This window comes from Musca domestica, unplaced genomic scaffold (assembly GCF_030504385.1).
Source record: "Musca domestica strain aabys unplaced genomic scaffold, Musca_domestica.polishedcontigs.V.1.1 230, whole genome shotgun sequence".
NCBI classification, from domain to species: domain Eukaryota; kingdom Metazoa; phylum Arthropoda; class Insecta; order Diptera; family Muscidae; genus Musca; species Musca domestica.
The window spans coordinates 290177-309796 of NW_026712268.1; the positions used below are offsets into that span (position 1 = coordinate 290177).

Sequence of the window (19620 nt, forward strand, 5' to 3'; positions counted from 1 at the left end):
AACTGTTCTGTCACACGGCCCGTTCTGGTTGAGTCCTCTGCTGACATGTGTAGAAATGACGTGTAAAGCTATTGTTATACTATGCAATTTCCGGAATCCATGTTGATGATCAGCTACTGGGAAACACTCTCTTATGCTGGGGAGGAGTACTGGTGACAAAAGTGATATCGGCCTGTACGAATCAATTTTGCTAGCAGCCATGCCTGGCTTCAGTAGCGGGACCACCCTGCCCATGTTCCAGGTATGAGAACTATAAGGGTGGCTATCTGCTACCTGAACATCATATGGTTTGGGCAGTTCTCTGAAGCAGCGGTTCGTATATTCTCTGAAATCTTGCCAGTTAGCTTTCCCATATATAAGGAAAGTGCGGCGTTCCGAGTCTATGGAATCAGGTGGTCTGTTGATGGCGACAATTATGCTGAGGTGGTCAGAGCCTAAAGAAATGACTGATTGCCACTTTACGTTATTCGTCAGACCTGGGGACACGCTGGATGTGTCCGCGAGCTGTGGCTGTCTCCCCCTTAATCTGGTGAGGGCGTCCTCATTTATTGTGCAAAACGTGGAGCTATCGATTTGCTCAGTGAGCGCCATGCCTCTCTAGACATTACCTAGGACGGAATGCCAAGCTCGGGCGAGATGTACTGGATAGTGGTACAATAGTGTCAATTGAGTGTCCTTGTTTTAATAAGTATAATTTACCCTGACCATAATTGTAAAATTTCAAAATATTGCCTAGTTATTGTAAATTGTTCAGAAGGGGGCAATCCTCTGAAATTGGTATCCAGCATCCTTTTAATATCTGTTCACGTCGCTAGGTGTGGGTACAATTTTAAAGCTACCTTAGATCTTCCCTTCAGTTAACCTTTTATGATATGTTGCTTTTACGGGTATTATGTATTAATGCTAGTTGTAAATGAATTCAAGCCCTCCCGCGGCCCATGGTATTGTTTTCAATTTTAAAGTTTATAATATTATTTAATTTTTCGTAATTTGTTTTCTTGTTAATTTTTTATACTCTCCGCCATACAAACTTTATCATTCCATTTGTAACTTCTCAAAATACTCATGGTAGACTGAGTATATACATATATACATGTCTTCGATTTATCCCTTAAAAATATAATCGTCGATTAGTTCCTATTGTGATGCCCACGAATCTGGGAAGTTATTTTTAGGCCTGCCTAATATTTTACCCGGCGCTTAAAAACGCCACGGACTGCAAAAATTGTGTTTTTTTTTTGTATTTTTGCCGGCACAAAACAGTGCCAGGGACAAAATGTTTATAAAGCACTTTATTTAGTACTGAAAGGAAAACACGTTTTAATTTTGTGCCAACAGTTCGGCAGTTAAAATTTAATTGACTCTTTTCCAGAATTATGTTGCCTTATAAGTAATTGTAACGGTATTTTTTAATTCTAATATTTATCATCTAATATCCTTAAAAATAAACAACAAAGCAAAACTAAGATAACAGCTGTTTGGAAATTAGGAAGATAGGGATCTCTAGGTCAGTGTATCGATAACAAACTATTACAATACACCCTCACCCTTTAAAAAAATAATTTTTATGCAATAAAAATTATGTAACAATTAAATAATTAAACAATATTCCTTTTTTTAACATGTTGTTGTGATACAGTTTAACCTTACCAGCTATAGATATTAATGGATTATCACCATTTCTTTCAATAATCGCGTATGGCCCTTGATATGGTGCCTGATTTTGCTTTCGATTCATTACCCTTAACAATACCAAATCACCAATTTTTAGATTAGGTGAGTTGATGTTCTCTTTATGACCAATTCTTTTTTCTTTTGATTTATCTAAATACTCTTTTGCTTTAGTTAGAGAAAATTTTAATCTTTGTTTAAGCTCCGTGACATAATTATCGGCATTATAAAATTGGGTTTTGGACAGAACTTCATCATTGGATAAGTAAGGTAATTTACCAAATACTAACTCGTAGGGTGAATAACCCGTGTCTACGTGGGGCGTAGCATTGTAGGCGAAAGCAAAATAAGGTAATCAGGTGTGCATTCATTATTCTTAGAGTAGTTTAGAAGGAATTCGTTTAACACTCTATGATTCTTTTCTATCGACCCCAGGGTCTCATGATGGTAAGGTGTACTAAAGATCTGTTTAATATCCAGTAATCTACAAATTTCTGACAATAATTGATTAATAAATTCAGTTCCCTTATCCGATTTCAACGTTTTAAAATTCCCATAAATCGATATAAAATTTTCCACTATAGTTTTCGCTACAGTCTTTGCATCTTTCATCTCCACAGGAAAAGCTACAATATATTTTGCTAGTTCGCATTGTGCTGTGAGAACATACTGGTAGTTCCCGGATATTGTAAGGGGGGCTACAGTGTCTACTGATACGATCTCAAAGCTTGTCGTTGGTGTATCAGTTTTCGTAAAACGTTCTTTCGAATGTCTAACCGGTTTATATAACTTGCACTGTTCGAGACGTAGTTCTTCAGCATTCTGTGCATATTCTTCCACGTATATCGTTGTTTTACTTTTAACGATGTTTTCCTTACACCCAAATGACCACCATGCGTGTCATCATGATATTCCTGAATTAGCTTCACCTGTTTATCTGTACAATCTATTCTCATTGTTTCACTTTATGAAATAATTCTCAATCTATCTCTCCTACTTACTTGTATATTGTTGAATATACGTTGCAATGACTCAATGTCTATAATATCAAATATTTTATCATTTTTACTCAATGCCAATTCGCCCGTTCTCGAATTGCACATTAAACATGTCAGCTTTTCCAAGGCTACCTTAATAGTTGATGGATTTTCACTGCACTTTACAACTACACTATTGGATAAACATCTAATGTGTGTACTTTTCGCCTTAGCATCAGGTACAAATAATACCTTGTTCATTCCTCTAAAGTCAGAATTTGAAACACAATCCCATATAAATACTTCCTGCGTGACTTTACTCTCTGTATCTATAGCCTTCCTTAGCATAGTTTTTCCCATACTTCTTGTTATAGCTAATATTCTGTTTACCTCATCCCTTGTTGGGATCATTGCTTTTAAACGCTCACTTTTCAGTTTTATCTTCCATAGAGCATCTGCATTAGCGTTCATTTTTCCTTTTTAAAAACTATATCGAAGTCATAGTCACACAAGCCCATCCATATCCTTGTCATCTTTGACGATGCATTTTTTTGAGAAAATAATGACACCAAAGGTCTATAATCTGTTACCACAGTGAATTTTCTCCCACAAAGATATTGCCTGAAAAAAATTATTCCCCAATGGATCGCAAGCAATTATCGGTTTATTGGGATCATGTTTTGACAACGTCGAGCTGGCGTAAGATACAGGAAAATCACTTCCAACTTTCCCCTGCGATAAAACAGCCCCAAGGGCATAGCTCTATGCATCTATGGTCAATAGTGGGATTAATAATTTACTCTTCGGTGTATCGAATGCTTTCTGGCATTGATTATTCCATTGAAAAACTGCGGTTTTCTTCGCAAGACCATTCAGACTTTTCGCAATATCGGCAAATTACAAAATGCCACAAGTCGTTTATCTTTGTCAGCGTTCGTAGGTGTCTGGTAATTCTTTATGATATCATCTTGTGCGGGTTCTGTCCTGATACCTTTACCTGTAATAAGATGTCCCAAATTGACAACATCTGGTTTCAAAAAACAACACTTAATCGCATTCAACTTTAGGTTGAGTTTTCGTAGTCGGAGGAATACATCAATAAGGTTATTATTATGATGCCTCAAACTTCATCCATAAACAATGTATCGTATGGACAACTTTCTTTGGAAACTATTGGATGATACTTTTAATCCGAATGGCCGTTTCTTAAATTGATAATGGCCCTTTCCTGTTGAGAAGGCAGTTAGAGGATGTGATTCCTTTTTGAGGCCTGCTTGATGGAACGAACTGGTCATGTCCAGCTTTGAGAAATGTTTGGCCCTTCCCAGCATATCTAAAACGTCTTCCAACCTTGTCAACGGAAACTGTCATTGAAAATTTTTCATTCAGTCTTCTGTAAGCAACAACCAGGCTTCTTTTTTGGTACTGTTAATAATGGCGAATTATATGGACTCACTGAATCTATCTATTATATGGACTCACTGAATCTATCTATCTGTAGTTTTTATGCGTTGTTCATAAAATTGTTGACACTTAACTTTCACCTGTAATGTGAAAAATATCCTGGAACTCATTTATAACGTGTAACGACTCAGATTCCTCCGTTTGCTGAGGTTAGCTCACGGTGGCCAGAGTTCGTCACAGAAATTTATTTCTGTCAGCGACGGGAGTAAGGAAAATACGACTCTTTATTAATATGGGATCACCCCCGGTTTATTATTCTTCGGTTAAATGTATTTACAACCGGGATATTACACAGAGTCCTTGGAGTGATCTCGAATATTCGTCCGGCTCCGAGATAAGTGGACTCCTAGCAGCTTCCCCGGTTTCTTATCCCAGTGGCTTCGGCAACTCACTGGACTTGACCCAGGTGTTCTTGAGCGGCTTTGACAACTCGCTCTTCCCCTTGCTGGTGGCTTTACTAACTCACTCAGGTATATCGTTGTCCTGGGCTTCTTTCGCTTCGGCGGTCGCGTTTCCAAGATCTTTGGTTTCACTTTACTCACCTGAAGTTGCAAAAATAGGCTGCTTCGTTGATCTAGACTCCTGTTTGCCTAGTGACTCTCAATCGACTGTCCCCCCTGCAACTTTCTACTTTCCTTTTATAATCCGGTGTCAACAACTTACCGAAGTCCTTTAACTGCATACGCAGGCGCATTGTTGCTAGTTGTTTACAATGCAGTCCCTACGACGTGCCTTTTTGTTGCTAGTGGTTTACATGTTAGCAACGCATTGCAGTCCCTGCAACGTGAGTTTTGTTGCTAGATGTTTACGCATCACAGTTCCAGAGACTTGCGTATTGTTGCTGGTTGTTTTCGAGCCAGTAACGCATTACCGATCCAACGACGTGCGTTTTGTTGGTAGTTGTTACAAACAAGCAGCGCATTGCAGTCCCTGTAACGTGCGTTTTGTTGCTACTTGTTTACGATTTAGCCACGACGTACGTTTTGTTGCTACTTGTTTTGAAGTTAGTATCGACGTGCGTTTTGTTGCTACTTGTTTACAAGTTAGGATCGACGTGCGTTTTGTTGCTACTTGTTTACAAGTTATCATCGACGTGCGTTTTGTTGCTACTTGTTTACGATTTAGCAACGACGTACGCTTTGTTGCTACTTGTTTTCTTAAGTTAGGATCGACGTGCGTTTTGTTGCTACTTGTTTTTCTTAAGTTAGGATCGACGTGCGTTTTGTTGCTACTTGTTTTTCCCCCGATAAGTGGTCAGTGGCAACAATCAAAAATAAAGGGAAATATAAGTTTTCTTCCAATTAATCCAGAATTGCCATATATTTACTAAAAAAGGATTCATAAAATATAAATAATTTCCGCTAATTACCGGAACTAGACACGTTTGTGTGACCGGAAACGAGCCTGCGACTTCCGCCATCACACTTCTCCCTCTCCTCGGGTTCATCGAAATCAACGGCTTTTGACGAAAACCTTCCCTTGTCTGTTAATCAGCAGTCTATAGGAGCGTCCACAGACTTCCACGATACGTTTGTACTGTTTACGAGGTACCCGTAACGCCATGCCCATCCGAATGTGTCTCTGCAGTCCCACCTGAACCTCACTGGAAAATTCCTCTCGGCATGAAAACCGGCACCATGAGTTTCTGCCGTCGGGAACCACTACCACGCTACGCATTCTTCTAGGGTCCCCATCGCTACTAGAACCGCTTTCTTCCGCTTCAGACTCTGTCCAATCAGCATACCTTGGTGACGTGCTAAGCTCGGCCTGGTACCCATTGTCCGTACCTTCCCTGACCTCGAGGTCGGAAACTATTTCGTTTCCCTGGGAATTATCCTCTGCGGACGAAGCTTCAGATTGTGAAACGATGCTGGTCGGTATCATTTCTGGGAGGGATTCTTCCTCAAGGGTGATTATTGAAGATCCCGGGGACATTATAGGTGCTGGCAAGGATTCATGCGACGTTACACTAGACAGGGAGTCCTCGTCGAGAATGATAATCGACGATCCCGGCGACATAATCTGCGGTGGCGTAGGGGAATTTGCGGACCCATGTCTCGGCCTGGGGGGTGTGGGCTGGTCATCGGTATTTGGGGCGAATGACCCGTTGACTGGAGGCCACATAAAACCTGGGTTTGCCGCGTTCTCTTCATCCGAAATCTCGATTATATCGAGCGAACTTGGCTGCTGCTGCACTCTAAAGGGACGAACAATAGCCACTGGTCGTGGTACGTCCCCTATGGTCGTTCTTCCCAGCCGGACTGGGTTGGGCTGCGTAACTCCTGGTACGCCCTGGCAAATACGTTTGCTGGACGTTGGTGTAACCTCATCTTCCTGGTTCTGCCACTGTTGTTTGTAATAGGCTTTGGTCTTTAGTACAGGCGATCGGTTTTCCATGTTGCCGTCGAGACTCTTTTTTACACCTGAAGAAGAAACAACAGAAAATGTATTAGTGGCCGCCTCCAATACTGGTGCGTTAACGCGTCCAGAAGAGGAAGTCTCTGCCGAAGCGAAAGGTTTCAGTTCACTTAGGTGTGCCCTGCGCACATCGTTTCGTTGTTGACCGCGAACGTTTACAATCACGGGGGAAGTGTAGCCCATCACTTCATAGGGTCCATCATATTTTGGGGCCAACTTTGCTGCAAAGCTTTCAATCGCCTTTGACAAGGGGTGTTGTCGTACCCATACCCAGTCGCCCACAGCGGGTTTCCATTGCCGCCGTCTCAGATTGTAATATCTCCTCTGCTGTTCTCCGGCTTGACCTATTCGTTGACGAACCATTTTAAAAACGTCGCGGAGTTCTTCCGCTCTTTCCTCAGAGCTTTTCCCAGTTGTACCAGTCCCATTCGTTACTTCATCGTAGAGAGTGTTTGGCAACCGCGGTTCCCGACATTGTATTATATAGGCAGGACTATGCCCCGTGGTTTCGGATATACACGAATTCATGGCCAAGTTTATCTCTGGAAGAAATTCATCCCATTTATTATGCTGATTCTGACAGACCTGTGCCATCATCGTCTTAAGAGTCCGGTTCGCCCTCTCCGTTGGGTTCTCCTGTGGACAGTAAGGTGCGGTGAACTGCTGTCGAACTCCAATTTCTCTAAGGTATCTTCCTAATTCGCGACCCGTAAATTGACTACCATTATCCGAGAGAAACACTTTGGGAGTACCGAACCTAGACAAAATCCGCTCTCTAAATGCCTTGATCACGGCACCCGTGGTGGCTTTACGCAACGCCACCAGTTCCACCCATTTTGAAAAACGATCAATAAATACGAGAAGCATCGTGTTGCCATGTTTTGTCCTGGGTAGAGGTCCGACGAAGTCTGCACAAACCATGGACCACGGTTCCTCGGGGATTGTTAGTAACATCTCTCCAGCTGGTGCCAACTGACTAGGCTTGTACTGTTGACAAGAAATGCAACTTCTCACATACCTAGCAACATCCCTCATCATTCCGGGCCAATAGTATCGCTCAGAAACTCGTCTCGCCGTCTTTCTTATCCCAAGGTGGCCTGCGGCTGGCTGGTCATGGTTTTCGCTAAGTACGCGGTTCCGAAGATTGGTGGGTACACACAGCTTCCAAGTATAATTTTCTCCATCACTCGAGTGTCTTGGTATATGGCGGTAGAGCTGGTCCCCAACGACAGCATAATCGGGGAATTTCTTGGGATCCTTGTTGATCTCCGCCAGTTTTAAGCGAATCCAGGGACACACATCCCATGTTTCAGCAACCGCCCTTTGCAACGATTCTACTGGCTGCCTAGACAGAGCGTCGGCGACTACATTTAGACCTCCTTTCCTGTATCGTATAGTGTAGCGATACTGCTGGAGCTCTAGTGCCCATCTCGCCAATCGGCCGGTGGGGTTTTCGATCGAATTCAGCCACTTCAGCGCCAAGTGGTCCGTTAAAACTTGGAACTCGTATCCTTCCAAGTATGGCCGCATCTTTCTGATGCCCCACACAATTGCCAGACACTCCTTTTCAGTTGCGGAATAATTCCTCTCCGCTCCATTCAGAGATCGGCTCGCGTATGCAATGACCTGTTCACCGTCAACAAATTCTTGGGTCAACACTGCCCCAAGACCAACATCACTGGCGTCGGTCTGCAACAGGAACGTTCGACCGAAATCTGGGCATGCCAATACTGGAGCTTGAGTCAACCTAGCTTTGAGTAGTTCGAACACAGTATGCTGTTCTTCCGTTCATCGCCAGTGTTTACCTTTTTTAAGAGGGATGTCAATGGTTGAGTAAGTGTCGCGAACTCGGGCACAACTCGGCTGTTTCATTTCCATGATCGCGGCAACCTTGTCTGGATCAGTTCGGATGCCGTGCTCGGAGACAATGTGACCCAAGTATCTCGTCTCTTTCTGGAAAAACTGGCACTTGTCATCCAGGTATGCAAACGCAAAAGACTCCAAGTCTGGTCCTATTACGCGATCTAAAGCCCGCTGGAAGGTCGCAGGAGCTGAATGCAGACCAAACGGCATTACCCGCCATTGAAATAATCCTCTTCCTGCAACCGTAAATGCAGTGTACTTCTTGCTGTCCTCCTCCAAAGGAATCTGCCAGTATCCATCCTTAAGGTCAATACTACCGGTGTAGTTTGCCTCTCGAAGTCGGTCCAAAATCGACTGGATTCGAGGTAGGGGATAGGCGTCGGGGTCGGATTTGGCATTAAGGTGACGAAAATCCATACAGAGTCTCCAAGCTCCGTTTTTCTTTCGCGCAAGAGTAATTGGAGAACTGTAAGGACTATGTGATGGTTCAATAAATCCGTTCGCCAATAACTCACTGATTTTGGCATCGATCACTTCTTGCATAGCCGGGTTACGGGCCGCATAACGTAATTTAAATGGACGATCGTCTGTCATGACTATACGGTGCGTTGCGGCCGTAGACGGTCCATGAATATCTCTGAATTTCTGTAGTTCCTGGTCTAGGAAGCTCTGGATCCGTTTTTGCTCCTCTATGGTCGGGAGCTTTGCCGGCACAGAAGCCTCTGGGACGTTCTGGCCGTCCAACGTCCTCTGACACCGTTGATCGGGTATTCCGCAATTACACGAAATGCTGGTGTTCAAATGCTGCTTTGACTCTGATGCTTCTCTAGTCGTTGTAAAAACGCAGGATAGCCCAGCTATCGTCAGGCGAGCCCCGATCTTTGCCAGAAGATCAAGCCCGATGATTAGGTCTTCCGTGGCATCTGGCATGATCAAGAGACGAGCGGGCACAAGTTGACAGCCTAATTCAATAGTTGTTTCGACAGCATGTTCCACATTTCGTTGGGATCCATCTGCCAAAGTCACCAGAGAAGAGCAAGGTATACGTTCGACTCTAAGTACCGCTGCAAGATATTCCTTAATGAACGACGTGGTGGCTCCTGTATCTACCGTGGCAGCGATTTTTCGTCCAGCGATCCCAACGGTGGCCACCAACCTGTTGGGTTCCATGTGGAGTGTCGTGTCTAATTGAGGGGCTCCTTTTCGAACTGCGGACCCGTCTCCCCTCTTTCCTGGCGAGTCCGGTGCCCATTTCCCGCTGCTCGTTTCCGACAGCACTCTATGGAACGGATACCTCTTCGTCCGCACTCCCAGCAGAATAAAATTCCCTCATTTCGACAGCCTGCGGCGAAATGACCGTCTTGTCCGCATCTCCGACACGCCGTTCGTGGATTGATCGGGGACTGGCGGGGTATGTTTGGTGGGCTGTCAGCGGGATCTAAACGCCGGTGTTGTTCCTTGGATGGTGTCATTAACGGTGGTAGACTCTCCAAGTCTTCGGCCATCGATATCAGTTCGTGCAGGCTCTGGAAGTCACGCCGCCGGATGTAGCACAGGTATTCTGGCAGCGCGTTCTTGAAAATCCGCTCCAACTTTTGCTCCTCGGAGTAGTTGCTGTGTCTCATCATGTTCTGCATTCCGAGCGAGTAATCGCGAAATTTCTCCCTTGGACGCTGGCGCCGTTTCCGAATGTCGTCTTCCAAGCGCTCGAAATAGCGAGTTGGCAGGAAGAACCTCTGGAAATCCTCTCGAAAGTCTGCCCATGTCTGCCATTGACGGTTATTGTTTCTGAACCATACCAGTGCCTTACCCTTCACTATTTCTGGCATCATCTTGGGTAGAATATCAATATGTAGCGCGTACATTCCAGCTAACTCCTCAGCTCTTTCGAGAAATTCTAATGGGTCCTGCTCACCATCAAATCCCAAGTTCCACTTTCGCACTTGATCCGCCACCGCCCGGAAATCGATGTTGGTAGGAGCTCTGATTCGGCCAATCGGGGACGTTGGTCGTGTTGGGCTGTTACCCGGAACCGGAACTGTAACTCCACTGGGGCTCGTAATAGCCAAGCTTGGAGTTCTTTTCGGGGAAAGGCTGGCCTTGCTGTCTTTACTGGACGTATGTTGATCATGGTAGTCCTGGTACCGAAGTAACTTTTCCAACTCCTCTGGTTCATGTTCCTCCCCCAAAAATTTGCCGAATCTCCTTCGAAGCTCGTCTACCGTTCCATTTACGTCGAGGCCAAATTCGGTGAGGTAGTTCCCCAGCTCTTCTTTACGTAGGCTGTAAGCCCAGGTGGTCCGCAGCGTTGTTGTCATACCTGTATGCCGATGGTGACCCCCTTTCTTGTTGGTACTGATTTTTTTCCCTTACTCAGGTCCCTGCTCGGGCGCCACTGTAACGACTCAGATTCCTCCGTTTGCTGAGGTTAGCTCACGGTGGCCAGAGTTCGTCACAGAAATTTATTTCTGTCAGCGACGGGAGTAAGGAAAATACGACTCTTTATTAATATGGGATCACCCCCGGTTTATTATTCTTCGGTTAAATGTATTTACAACCGGGATATTACACAGAGTCCTTGGAGTGATCTCGAATATTCGTCCGGCTCCGAGATAAGTGGACTCCTAGCAGCTTCCCCGGTTTCTTATCCCAGTGGCTTCGGCAACTCACTGGACTTGACCCAGGTGTTCTTGAGCGGCTTTGACAACTCGCTCTTCCCCTTGCTGGTGGCTTTACTAACTCACTCAGGTATATCGTTGTCCTGGGCTTCTTTCGCTTCGGCGGTCGCGTTTCCAAGATCTTTGGTTTCACTTTACTCACCTGAAGTTGCAAAAATAGGCTGCTTCGTTGATCTAGACTCCTGTTTGCCTAGTGACTCTCAATCGACTGTCCCCCCTGCAACTTTCTACTTTCCTTTTATAATCCGGTGTCAACAACTTACCGAAGTCCTTTAACTGCATACGCAGGCGCATTGTTGCTAGTTGTTTACAAGTTAGCCGCGCAATGCAGTCCCTACGACGTGCCTTTTTGTTGCTAGTGGTTTACATGTTAGCAACGCATTGCAGTCCCTGCAACGTGCGTTTTGTTGCTAGATGTTTACGCATCACAGTTCCAGAGACTTGCGTATTGTTGCTGGTTGTTTTCGAGCCAGTAACGCATTACCGATCCAACGACGTGCGTTTTGTTGGTAGTTGTTACAAACAAGCAGCGCATTGCAGTCCCTGTAACGTGCGTTTTGTTGCTACTTGTTTACGATTTAGCCACGACGTACGTTTTGTTGCTACTTGTTTTGAAGTTAGTATCGACGTTCGTTTTGTTGGTAGTTGTTACAAACAAGCAGCGCATTGCAGTCCCTGTAACGTGCGTTTTGTTGCTACTTGTTTACGATATAGCCACGACGTACGTTTTGTTGCTACTTGTTTTGAAGTTAGTATCGACGTGCGTTTTGTTGCTACTTGTTTACAAGTTAGGATCGACGTGCGTTTTGTTGCTACTTGTTTACAAGTTATCATCGACGTGCGTTTTGTTGCTACTTGTTTACGATTTAGCAACGACGTACGCTTTGTTGCTACTTGTTTTCTTAAGTTAGGATCGACGTGCGTTTTGTTGCTACTTGTTTTTCTTAAGTTAGGATCGACGTGCGTTTTGTTGCTACTTGTTTTTCCCCCGATAAGCGGTCAGTGGCAACAATCGAAAATAAAGGGAAATATAAGTTTTCTTCCAATTAATCCAGAATTGCCATATATTTACTAAAAAAGGATTCATAAAATATAAATAATTTCCGCTAATTACCGGAACTAGACACGTTTGTGTGACCGGAAACGAGCCTGCGACTTCCGCCATCACAAACGGTTTTAACTGCCTCTCTGGCATATGTGTCAACCGATCGTATATCTAGGCATCCAAATAGTGCATTCGCTCGTGCTTTGGTATATCTCTCATATTTATTGTTAGCGTAATACACATCGTACTCTCTTAAATTCCTGATATCCAAATTTAGACCTTGTAATTCAACAGATATACTATTAGTGTTCAAAAATTTTACGTGTCCATTCTGTGGTATTAAACAACCAGCTATGAAAACTCCATCCGCCACTTCCTTATTCAGTATCACGCTATCCTCTTTTATCTTGGGCAGAACAATGTTATTTATTTTTTGTTTCGAATGTAATGTTAATATTAAATCGTTTAAATTTATCGAAAAAGTCACAGTGAAAGTCTCAAAATCAATCTTACACATGAATTTTGACAGAATGTCTCTCCCTATTGTTCCATCTCCGGGGATCGGGAAATCTTTCTTGACAACAAGGAAATTGTGACTAATATGTTCTGTGTAATTGACAAGTTTAACACTGATTCACCCAAGCACTATACCGCTGCCTCTGTGATACCTGTTAATCTCGCTGTTTCGTTTGAATTCACATTACTGAAAGCGAAGTCTTTGTAGATTGAGACGTCCACCTCAGTGTCTATCAGAAATGTAAAATTCTTGCCTAAGGTTGTGCACCATTGATTTCAGTGAAATATTGTAAATCTTTATATTTGGCCTTCGTGGAAAACTTCTTCCGTCATCCGGCCCTCTTAGTTTTCATGCTCTTCGACAGGAAGTGTTCTGAAATTGTTACTATTATTATTGTTGAATCTCGTGTTCCGTTTGTGTGTATTCCCTGCATTATTCTCAAACTGGCCATCTCTAAAGTTGGCGTTATTATTGTAATGACCTCTACCATTATCTCCCCATCGCCTTTCGTACTTGTTGTATCTCCTATTATATCCATTGGAATTACGACCACCTCTACCATCGTTATCGTAATTACTGTTGTTATTGTAGCCGGGTCTGTAATTGTACCTTTTACCATTACTTGAGTATTTATTCTTTTTCTGATTGCGACCTCTCTCATTAAAAGCAAAAACGATTCTGTTTTGAAGATCTAACGTCCTCTGTGTTGCAGATCATCTTTGGGCTGCTTCATTCAAAGTGTGAGGTGGCTTTGGCAAACTATTTATTTGGAATGTACTCAACTGATCCGCTAAATCAGCTACCTTTTCCCTAAACAGATTGACCGAAGGATTCCCTTGGACCTCTGACCCCAGTTCTGATAGAACTTGTTGTATCGTTTTGGGGTTTGGATATGCATCAATTAACAACTTCTTTAAACCTTCAAATGTAGTTGGGTTATTTAGCCTACCTAAAGTACACCATACCTCACTCGATAGCTTAAAATTAAAAAGATATTTTATAAAAATTTCTTGATCCTCATCTCCTCAGCAATTCAACCTGCGCTATAAACTCTTCTAAGTACCTGAATGTCCCTTTAAAAATCTGGAGATTCTTGCCCACAACCAAAATTGTTGTTAAACTCACTTCTTCCAGTAATTCTTCTTTTATCGTTAGTTTATTTAAAATTTCCTCACCCTCTTCACAAAGGTCTCGAAATTTTGCTTCTAATACTATTAATTCATTAGTATCTGTAGATTCAGCTGTTTTACATTTAACAAATTCAGTTTTCAGTATATCTAGCTTATCTAACTTATCATTCACGTATTTTTTTGTAAAACTCCTTTTTATACTTTTCTTCAAATTCACCTTCAATGTATTTAATTAATTTATAAATTCATTAATTTTTGCCATCTATATATTATAATTACTAAAAGTATATTCATTTATTACAAAATTATATATTACAAAATATTTCTTCAAATATATTTACTAGTGTGAAGCCCCCTTACGAAATCACAGCATTGCCATCACCCAAGAGTGGTCTATCTCATGCGAATCAACTCTGTGTTTTCTGATTATTATTATACCCGACTTGTTTCTACTTCATAATTCTTCTTCTTTTTCTTATGGTTTTTCACTATTTCTTGTAATTCTTAAATTTTTATTATTTTAGTGCAATAATTATAGCTTAATTTCCCATAATTTTAAGATTTTAATATTTAAGTGCAATAAGTAATAGTTTTTATAGTGTAAAAACGTCTATTTAATAAAAGAAATTTTTATTTTCTACTTCGTGTTCATTGTTGTGTTTATTTTTACTTAATTTATTTTTTCTTTTTTGCATTTGTGCTCCATAGCTCGGATGCAATGTGCCACGGTGGTGGAGGATCAGCGTAAATATCAGTCTTCAAATCGGCTTTGGCTTCTCTGTTGGTGGAATCCGCGTCAATATGTCATCCTTCTTCCTTTACTGTCTATGGACAGACGGGATGGACCAGGGGTTGTTGTCGCTGGAATCTCGGCTTCCACTGGTAATCTTTCCAAGTCTGGCAGGATCGCCACAACTCTGGGAAGTTATTTTTAGGCCTGCCTAATATTTTAGCCGGCGCTTAAAAACGCCATTGGCTGCTATAATTGTTTTTTTTTTTTGTATTTTTGCCGGCACAACAGTGCCAGGGGCAAAATATTTATAAAGTACTTTACTAAGTACTGAAAGGAAAAAAAAACGTTTTAATTTTGTGCCAACAGTTCGGCAGTTAAAACTTAATTGACTTTATTTCAGAATTATGTTGACTTATAAGTAATTATAAGGGTATTCCTTAATTTTAATTTTTATAATCTAATATCCTTAAAAATAAACAATAAAAATAATATCAAAAACATACGACATCAAAGCAAAACTAAGATAACAGCTGTTTGGAAATTAGGAAGATTGGGATCTCTAGGTCGGTAGCAAACGATTACACTACATAGTATTCACTTATATATATTGTTACAATAAACGAATACATATTTCTAAGCTCATATAAATGAATATCTTTGCGTCCTCATAAATTCACTTTACTTTTATAAAACTTAAAAATTTAAGTAAAACATTAATTGGTTGAATTTATTGATATCTTTATAACTAATCTTTCTTATTTTAGGTCGTATTGGAACTGTTGTTGGTTGGGGGAGGACTTCAGAAGGAGGAGATTTGCCAGCAATTATTAACCAAGTGAAAGTTCCGATAATGTCAATAATGGAATGCAGAAATCAGAAATATAAAAGCACTCGAATTACATCTACAATGCTTTGTGCAGGACGAACTAATATGGATTCCTGCCAAGGTGATAGCGGCGGCCCACTTATTCTATCTAATGGAGTAAAGTACTTCATAGTGGGTATTGTATCATGGGGTGTGGGATGTGGCAGAGAAGGGTATCCAGGTGTTTACACAAGAGTTAGTAAATTTATACCATGGATAAAATCTAATTTAAAAAATACATGTCTATGTTCTTAAACTGCATTAACTTGAATTTTGCATTAAGTATAAACGAAATAATATAAAATAAATAATAATGTTTGGCTCATTCCAAAAAAAAAAAAACATTGTTTTGAGGTAACATGTTTATATTTGTATGGGTACCCATTAAAAATCAAAGACAAAACGCCGTCTTCATAATTGAAGCATAAGTACATTGAATGGGACATTTACTTACTTAAAATAGTGATTATAGTTCTAATTTTTAACTTCACGATAAAAGTTTTTGACTTCAATAATAAAATGTTAAGGCAAAAAAGTACAATTATAAATTTTAAGAAGATCAGTCGGAAAAAGAGATATCAATAAAATTCACTAACAAAAGCGCATATATCAAACAACAAATTTTAGGTAGCTTTAGAATTCAAGAATACGATTATTTTAATCGTACAGTACCTCTACAGACGAACATAACATATATGATCGTGATCTACATTTGACACTAAAGACAGACTTCTTGATATAATTTCAAAATATAAAATAAACGAAATCCCGTTAAGAGCCTTTCCAAATCAAAATGCGTAGATTTTTATTGTTATTTGACGGAGATAAATGCTCACACCAGCTTTTAGCTGTCAACATAGCAATAAACAAATTAAACGGACATACTATTGAATTAACAGCAAATAAAACAAGACTCAAAGAAATACAGGATAATCCAAAACAATATTCAAAGAATATTCTGTTGTGGTACTGACGGAAAAAATGATGAACATAACGCACAGCACCAAATCAACAATTGTATATTGTAGAAGCTCTAGCAATTTAAGTATAAAGACCGCGTGCGTCAGGAGGTCTACGATTTGATTTAGTATTTTAATTTGAAGAATTGATTTTACCAGCAAACTCTTAAGTTATAGGACACATAAAACTAACGACTATGTATGAAAAAAAGTTTTAATACTTTTTTAGTTATTTATATTCAATTAACACAGTTACCGAGCCCATAGGGTCATGGACATATACATGACTACCCTAATCATACCAAATCATAAACCCCCTTCAAATGTATTCGTAATTAACATTGTAGTAAAATCGGACAGAGCTATATTCGAAATCTAAACAATAATAAACACATTGTTAAATTGATTTATAGAAAGGTGAAAGCCAGATTAATGTAAATAAATTAAAAAATGCAAAACAACTGCCGAATATAAGAAAAAAGGTATTCCCTTTTGTGACTACTGAACGGGACATTCTGAATATTGTTATTAACGAAAAGTATGTCAATTCAATTGTGATAGAGCACTTAGGTACATAATTTGTATCCCATTTTTATAGGATTAATATATAACCACATACATATCTCCTAGCTTCAAGTTCAAATGATTGCCTGTTGGAAGTCTTAAGACGTTACACCTTTTGCAATAAAAGTTGAATTGAAGTTAAGTGAATTTTAATTTAACAGTTATTTTCACTTAATTCTAAATATCCAAACTGTTGAGTGTGCGCTTTTGTGTATGTTGGCTGCTTGCTGTAGGCTACTTGCTGGAGTCGCATGTTGGAGTATCGAGCTGCAAATATTTCATCGTATGATGTCTGCAATAAGTGATGCATAGCATCAACATCAAGCCAACATGGGAGACTTTGTTAACTCCTCCCTCGCTTAGATGAAGGACGTCCGCGGACTTCTTGAAACTGTCAATAACAACTTGAAGCTCCCGTTGTAGACTCTGACGTTTTTGGTAATATTTGAATAGAGCATAGCAACTGATCAAGAAGGTTACAGTGGTTAATCCAGATATAATTGATTATAATTGAATTCAAAAGACCAATCTCCATTTCGCCAACACACCGTAAAGTATTCATATTAAGTTTTTGTAATTATGGCAAACTCGGAATTTCTTGATCTCCCGTTATGTTGAGGAGCGTTGACACGGCTGGTACTGGAGATTTTTTAACATAGTTTTTAAAATTCCGGTATATGGAGTTATTAATCGTTACTTCTTCATCGAACGTAATGAGAGTTGTGCCGTTCACTGGTTAGCCATTTATGGTAACCATTTTATTATTAATTATGATAACGCCATCATCAATAACTGTTAACGGTACGAGGTGGCTTGACGAGTGGTGTACTGTGCGATCTCTCCAGATTGAAGTTGTTGTGCACAAGTTGTATTGTGTTGTTCTCTACAGAAGGTTGCAAGTTATCAAACTAGTTATTGTTTCTGATAATTCGTTTATTTTTTCTTGGGTTTTAGTGTTAATGCTTATCTGCTTATGTTCTGATTCAATGAGCACTTTCTGTGCAAATTTAATTTTTTCGAAGTCGTCAAAATCTGGAGTGCCTGCTACAACTTTTAACGCGGTACCCGGAAAATGTAGACTTCAAGCAGGCCTATGATGAATGTTTAGTGTTTCTATAAGCGTCTTCATATGTATATCCGAGTCCAATAGCTGTCTGATGTGTGACCTGGGAAAATGTATTCTCATTTTCTCAGTCTCTTTTACAATCACTGAGTACATGGTTAAATTTGTTGAGTGTTTTAGATATCCGACTTCCTCTCAAATAGCGGCATTTCCATCCATAATTGGTATGTAATTCGAATTCGTGTAATCAGCCATTTTTGCAGATATTGTCACCGTAAGAAGAAGCATTGTCCATTGTCTGACGAAAAAGAAAAGCAAAAGTAAAATTTATGTTAATTACCTCAAATTGTCCTTATGGATCACCCTCCCTTTTATTAAGACTGTGGTCCCCAAGTCTGCTTCTTCGGTTTCTTCAGCATACAAATGCGTAATTTATTTCCTAATCGTTTATTTGATTTTACGAGGAAGATGTCCCCTACATTGAAAAGTCTGTTTTGCCTTGTCTGGTTTAACCTGAATATTTTGTGCATTTAAAATGTTTTTCCTAATTTCTGTGTTAAGTTCACTAGTCTGCGGATGAATTATGTCAATGGGTCATTTATCCGTGACTGAATGAATTGTCCTATTGTATTCTATAGTTGCTTGATATATTAATTCGGCTGTGTCTTCAATGTTTCTTTCGATCTTCAGACATCGTGCTATTTCACGTCATAATTATTCAGGAATCGATTAATTGGACGATTGCGAATTTTGAGAATTTATCAACGCAAGTGAGAAGGTATTTCTTGTCAGTCGAGAAAATATCGATATTCAACATTTCCCCAATATATGAAGGAATGGGCGGTGGTCCAAGAATTTGCCTCTTGGGGTGTCGATCGTACTTCGCTTTTTGGCATACTTTACAGTTTGAAACCACCTGCAATCAGTGTAACGGAATGTAGTTGACGGGAATGTTTCCACTAATCTGTGTTGAATGAATACCATTACTTTTAAATCACAAGAGATTGCATTCACCACATCACTTTTAACTACATCGCACATTCTTTGAAAAAGTCTTTCTCTATCTGAGAAACACAAGAAATATCGAGTTTTCTTAACAAACATAATGGTTGTTCTTACTGAATCACTTCCGCTTTCTTCTATTATTATTTGATTCCGAAAGCAGTTTACTGGTTTCTCTGTCTTTTCGATTGTGTATCTGAGCGACAACTCACTATGCACTGTTGCAATATCCGACTGTACGTCTTCTTCTAAGGCGTGAATGTGTTGTCGGGACAGGGCATAAGCTACATAGTTAATAAAAGATTTTTGCATTGTGCTCATCAATGAACGCTTTCCGACGTTAAATTTTCGGATTGCGATCCGAAACGGAAAAAGTCAGAGGCTGGTGGTCCGTAAAAAATATTCAAATTTTTCAGACCGTATAAATAGTTCCTGAGTTTCTTTAAGGCCCAGTAGTTCCTTTCCATTTGAGGCGATATTTAATTCTCGATCTTTTAAAGCTCTTGAAATCATGGCTATTGGTTTTCCGTCTTGAGACAAGACTGCACCTAAACCAGCAGACGAGGCGTCCGTTGTCAAATCAAATGGTTTTTGTAATATGGGTGTTGTAAAATCACATTTTCAGATGCAAGTATTTTTTTAAGTTTTTCGAATGTCTGGAGTTGCTTCTC

At 40.4% G+C, this 19620-nt stretch overlaps 1 protein-coding gene across 1 annotated transcript in view; it reads left to right on the top strand.

Annotated features, from left to right (window-relative positions):
• The window catches only part of LOC109613827 (trypsin-1-like), a 218871-nt gene extending 203145 nt beyond the window's left edge, over positions 1 to 15726 (top strand). The window contains exon 4 of the mRNA XM_059123141.1: positions 15261 to 15726. Coding sequence (XP_058979124.1) covers positions 15261 to 15616 — 356 coding nt within the window. The 3' untranslated portion in view covers positions 15617 to 15726. The remainder of the gene's footprint in view (positions 1 to 15260) is intronic.
• The last annotated feature ends 3894 nt before the right edge of the window (positions 15727 to 19620 follow it).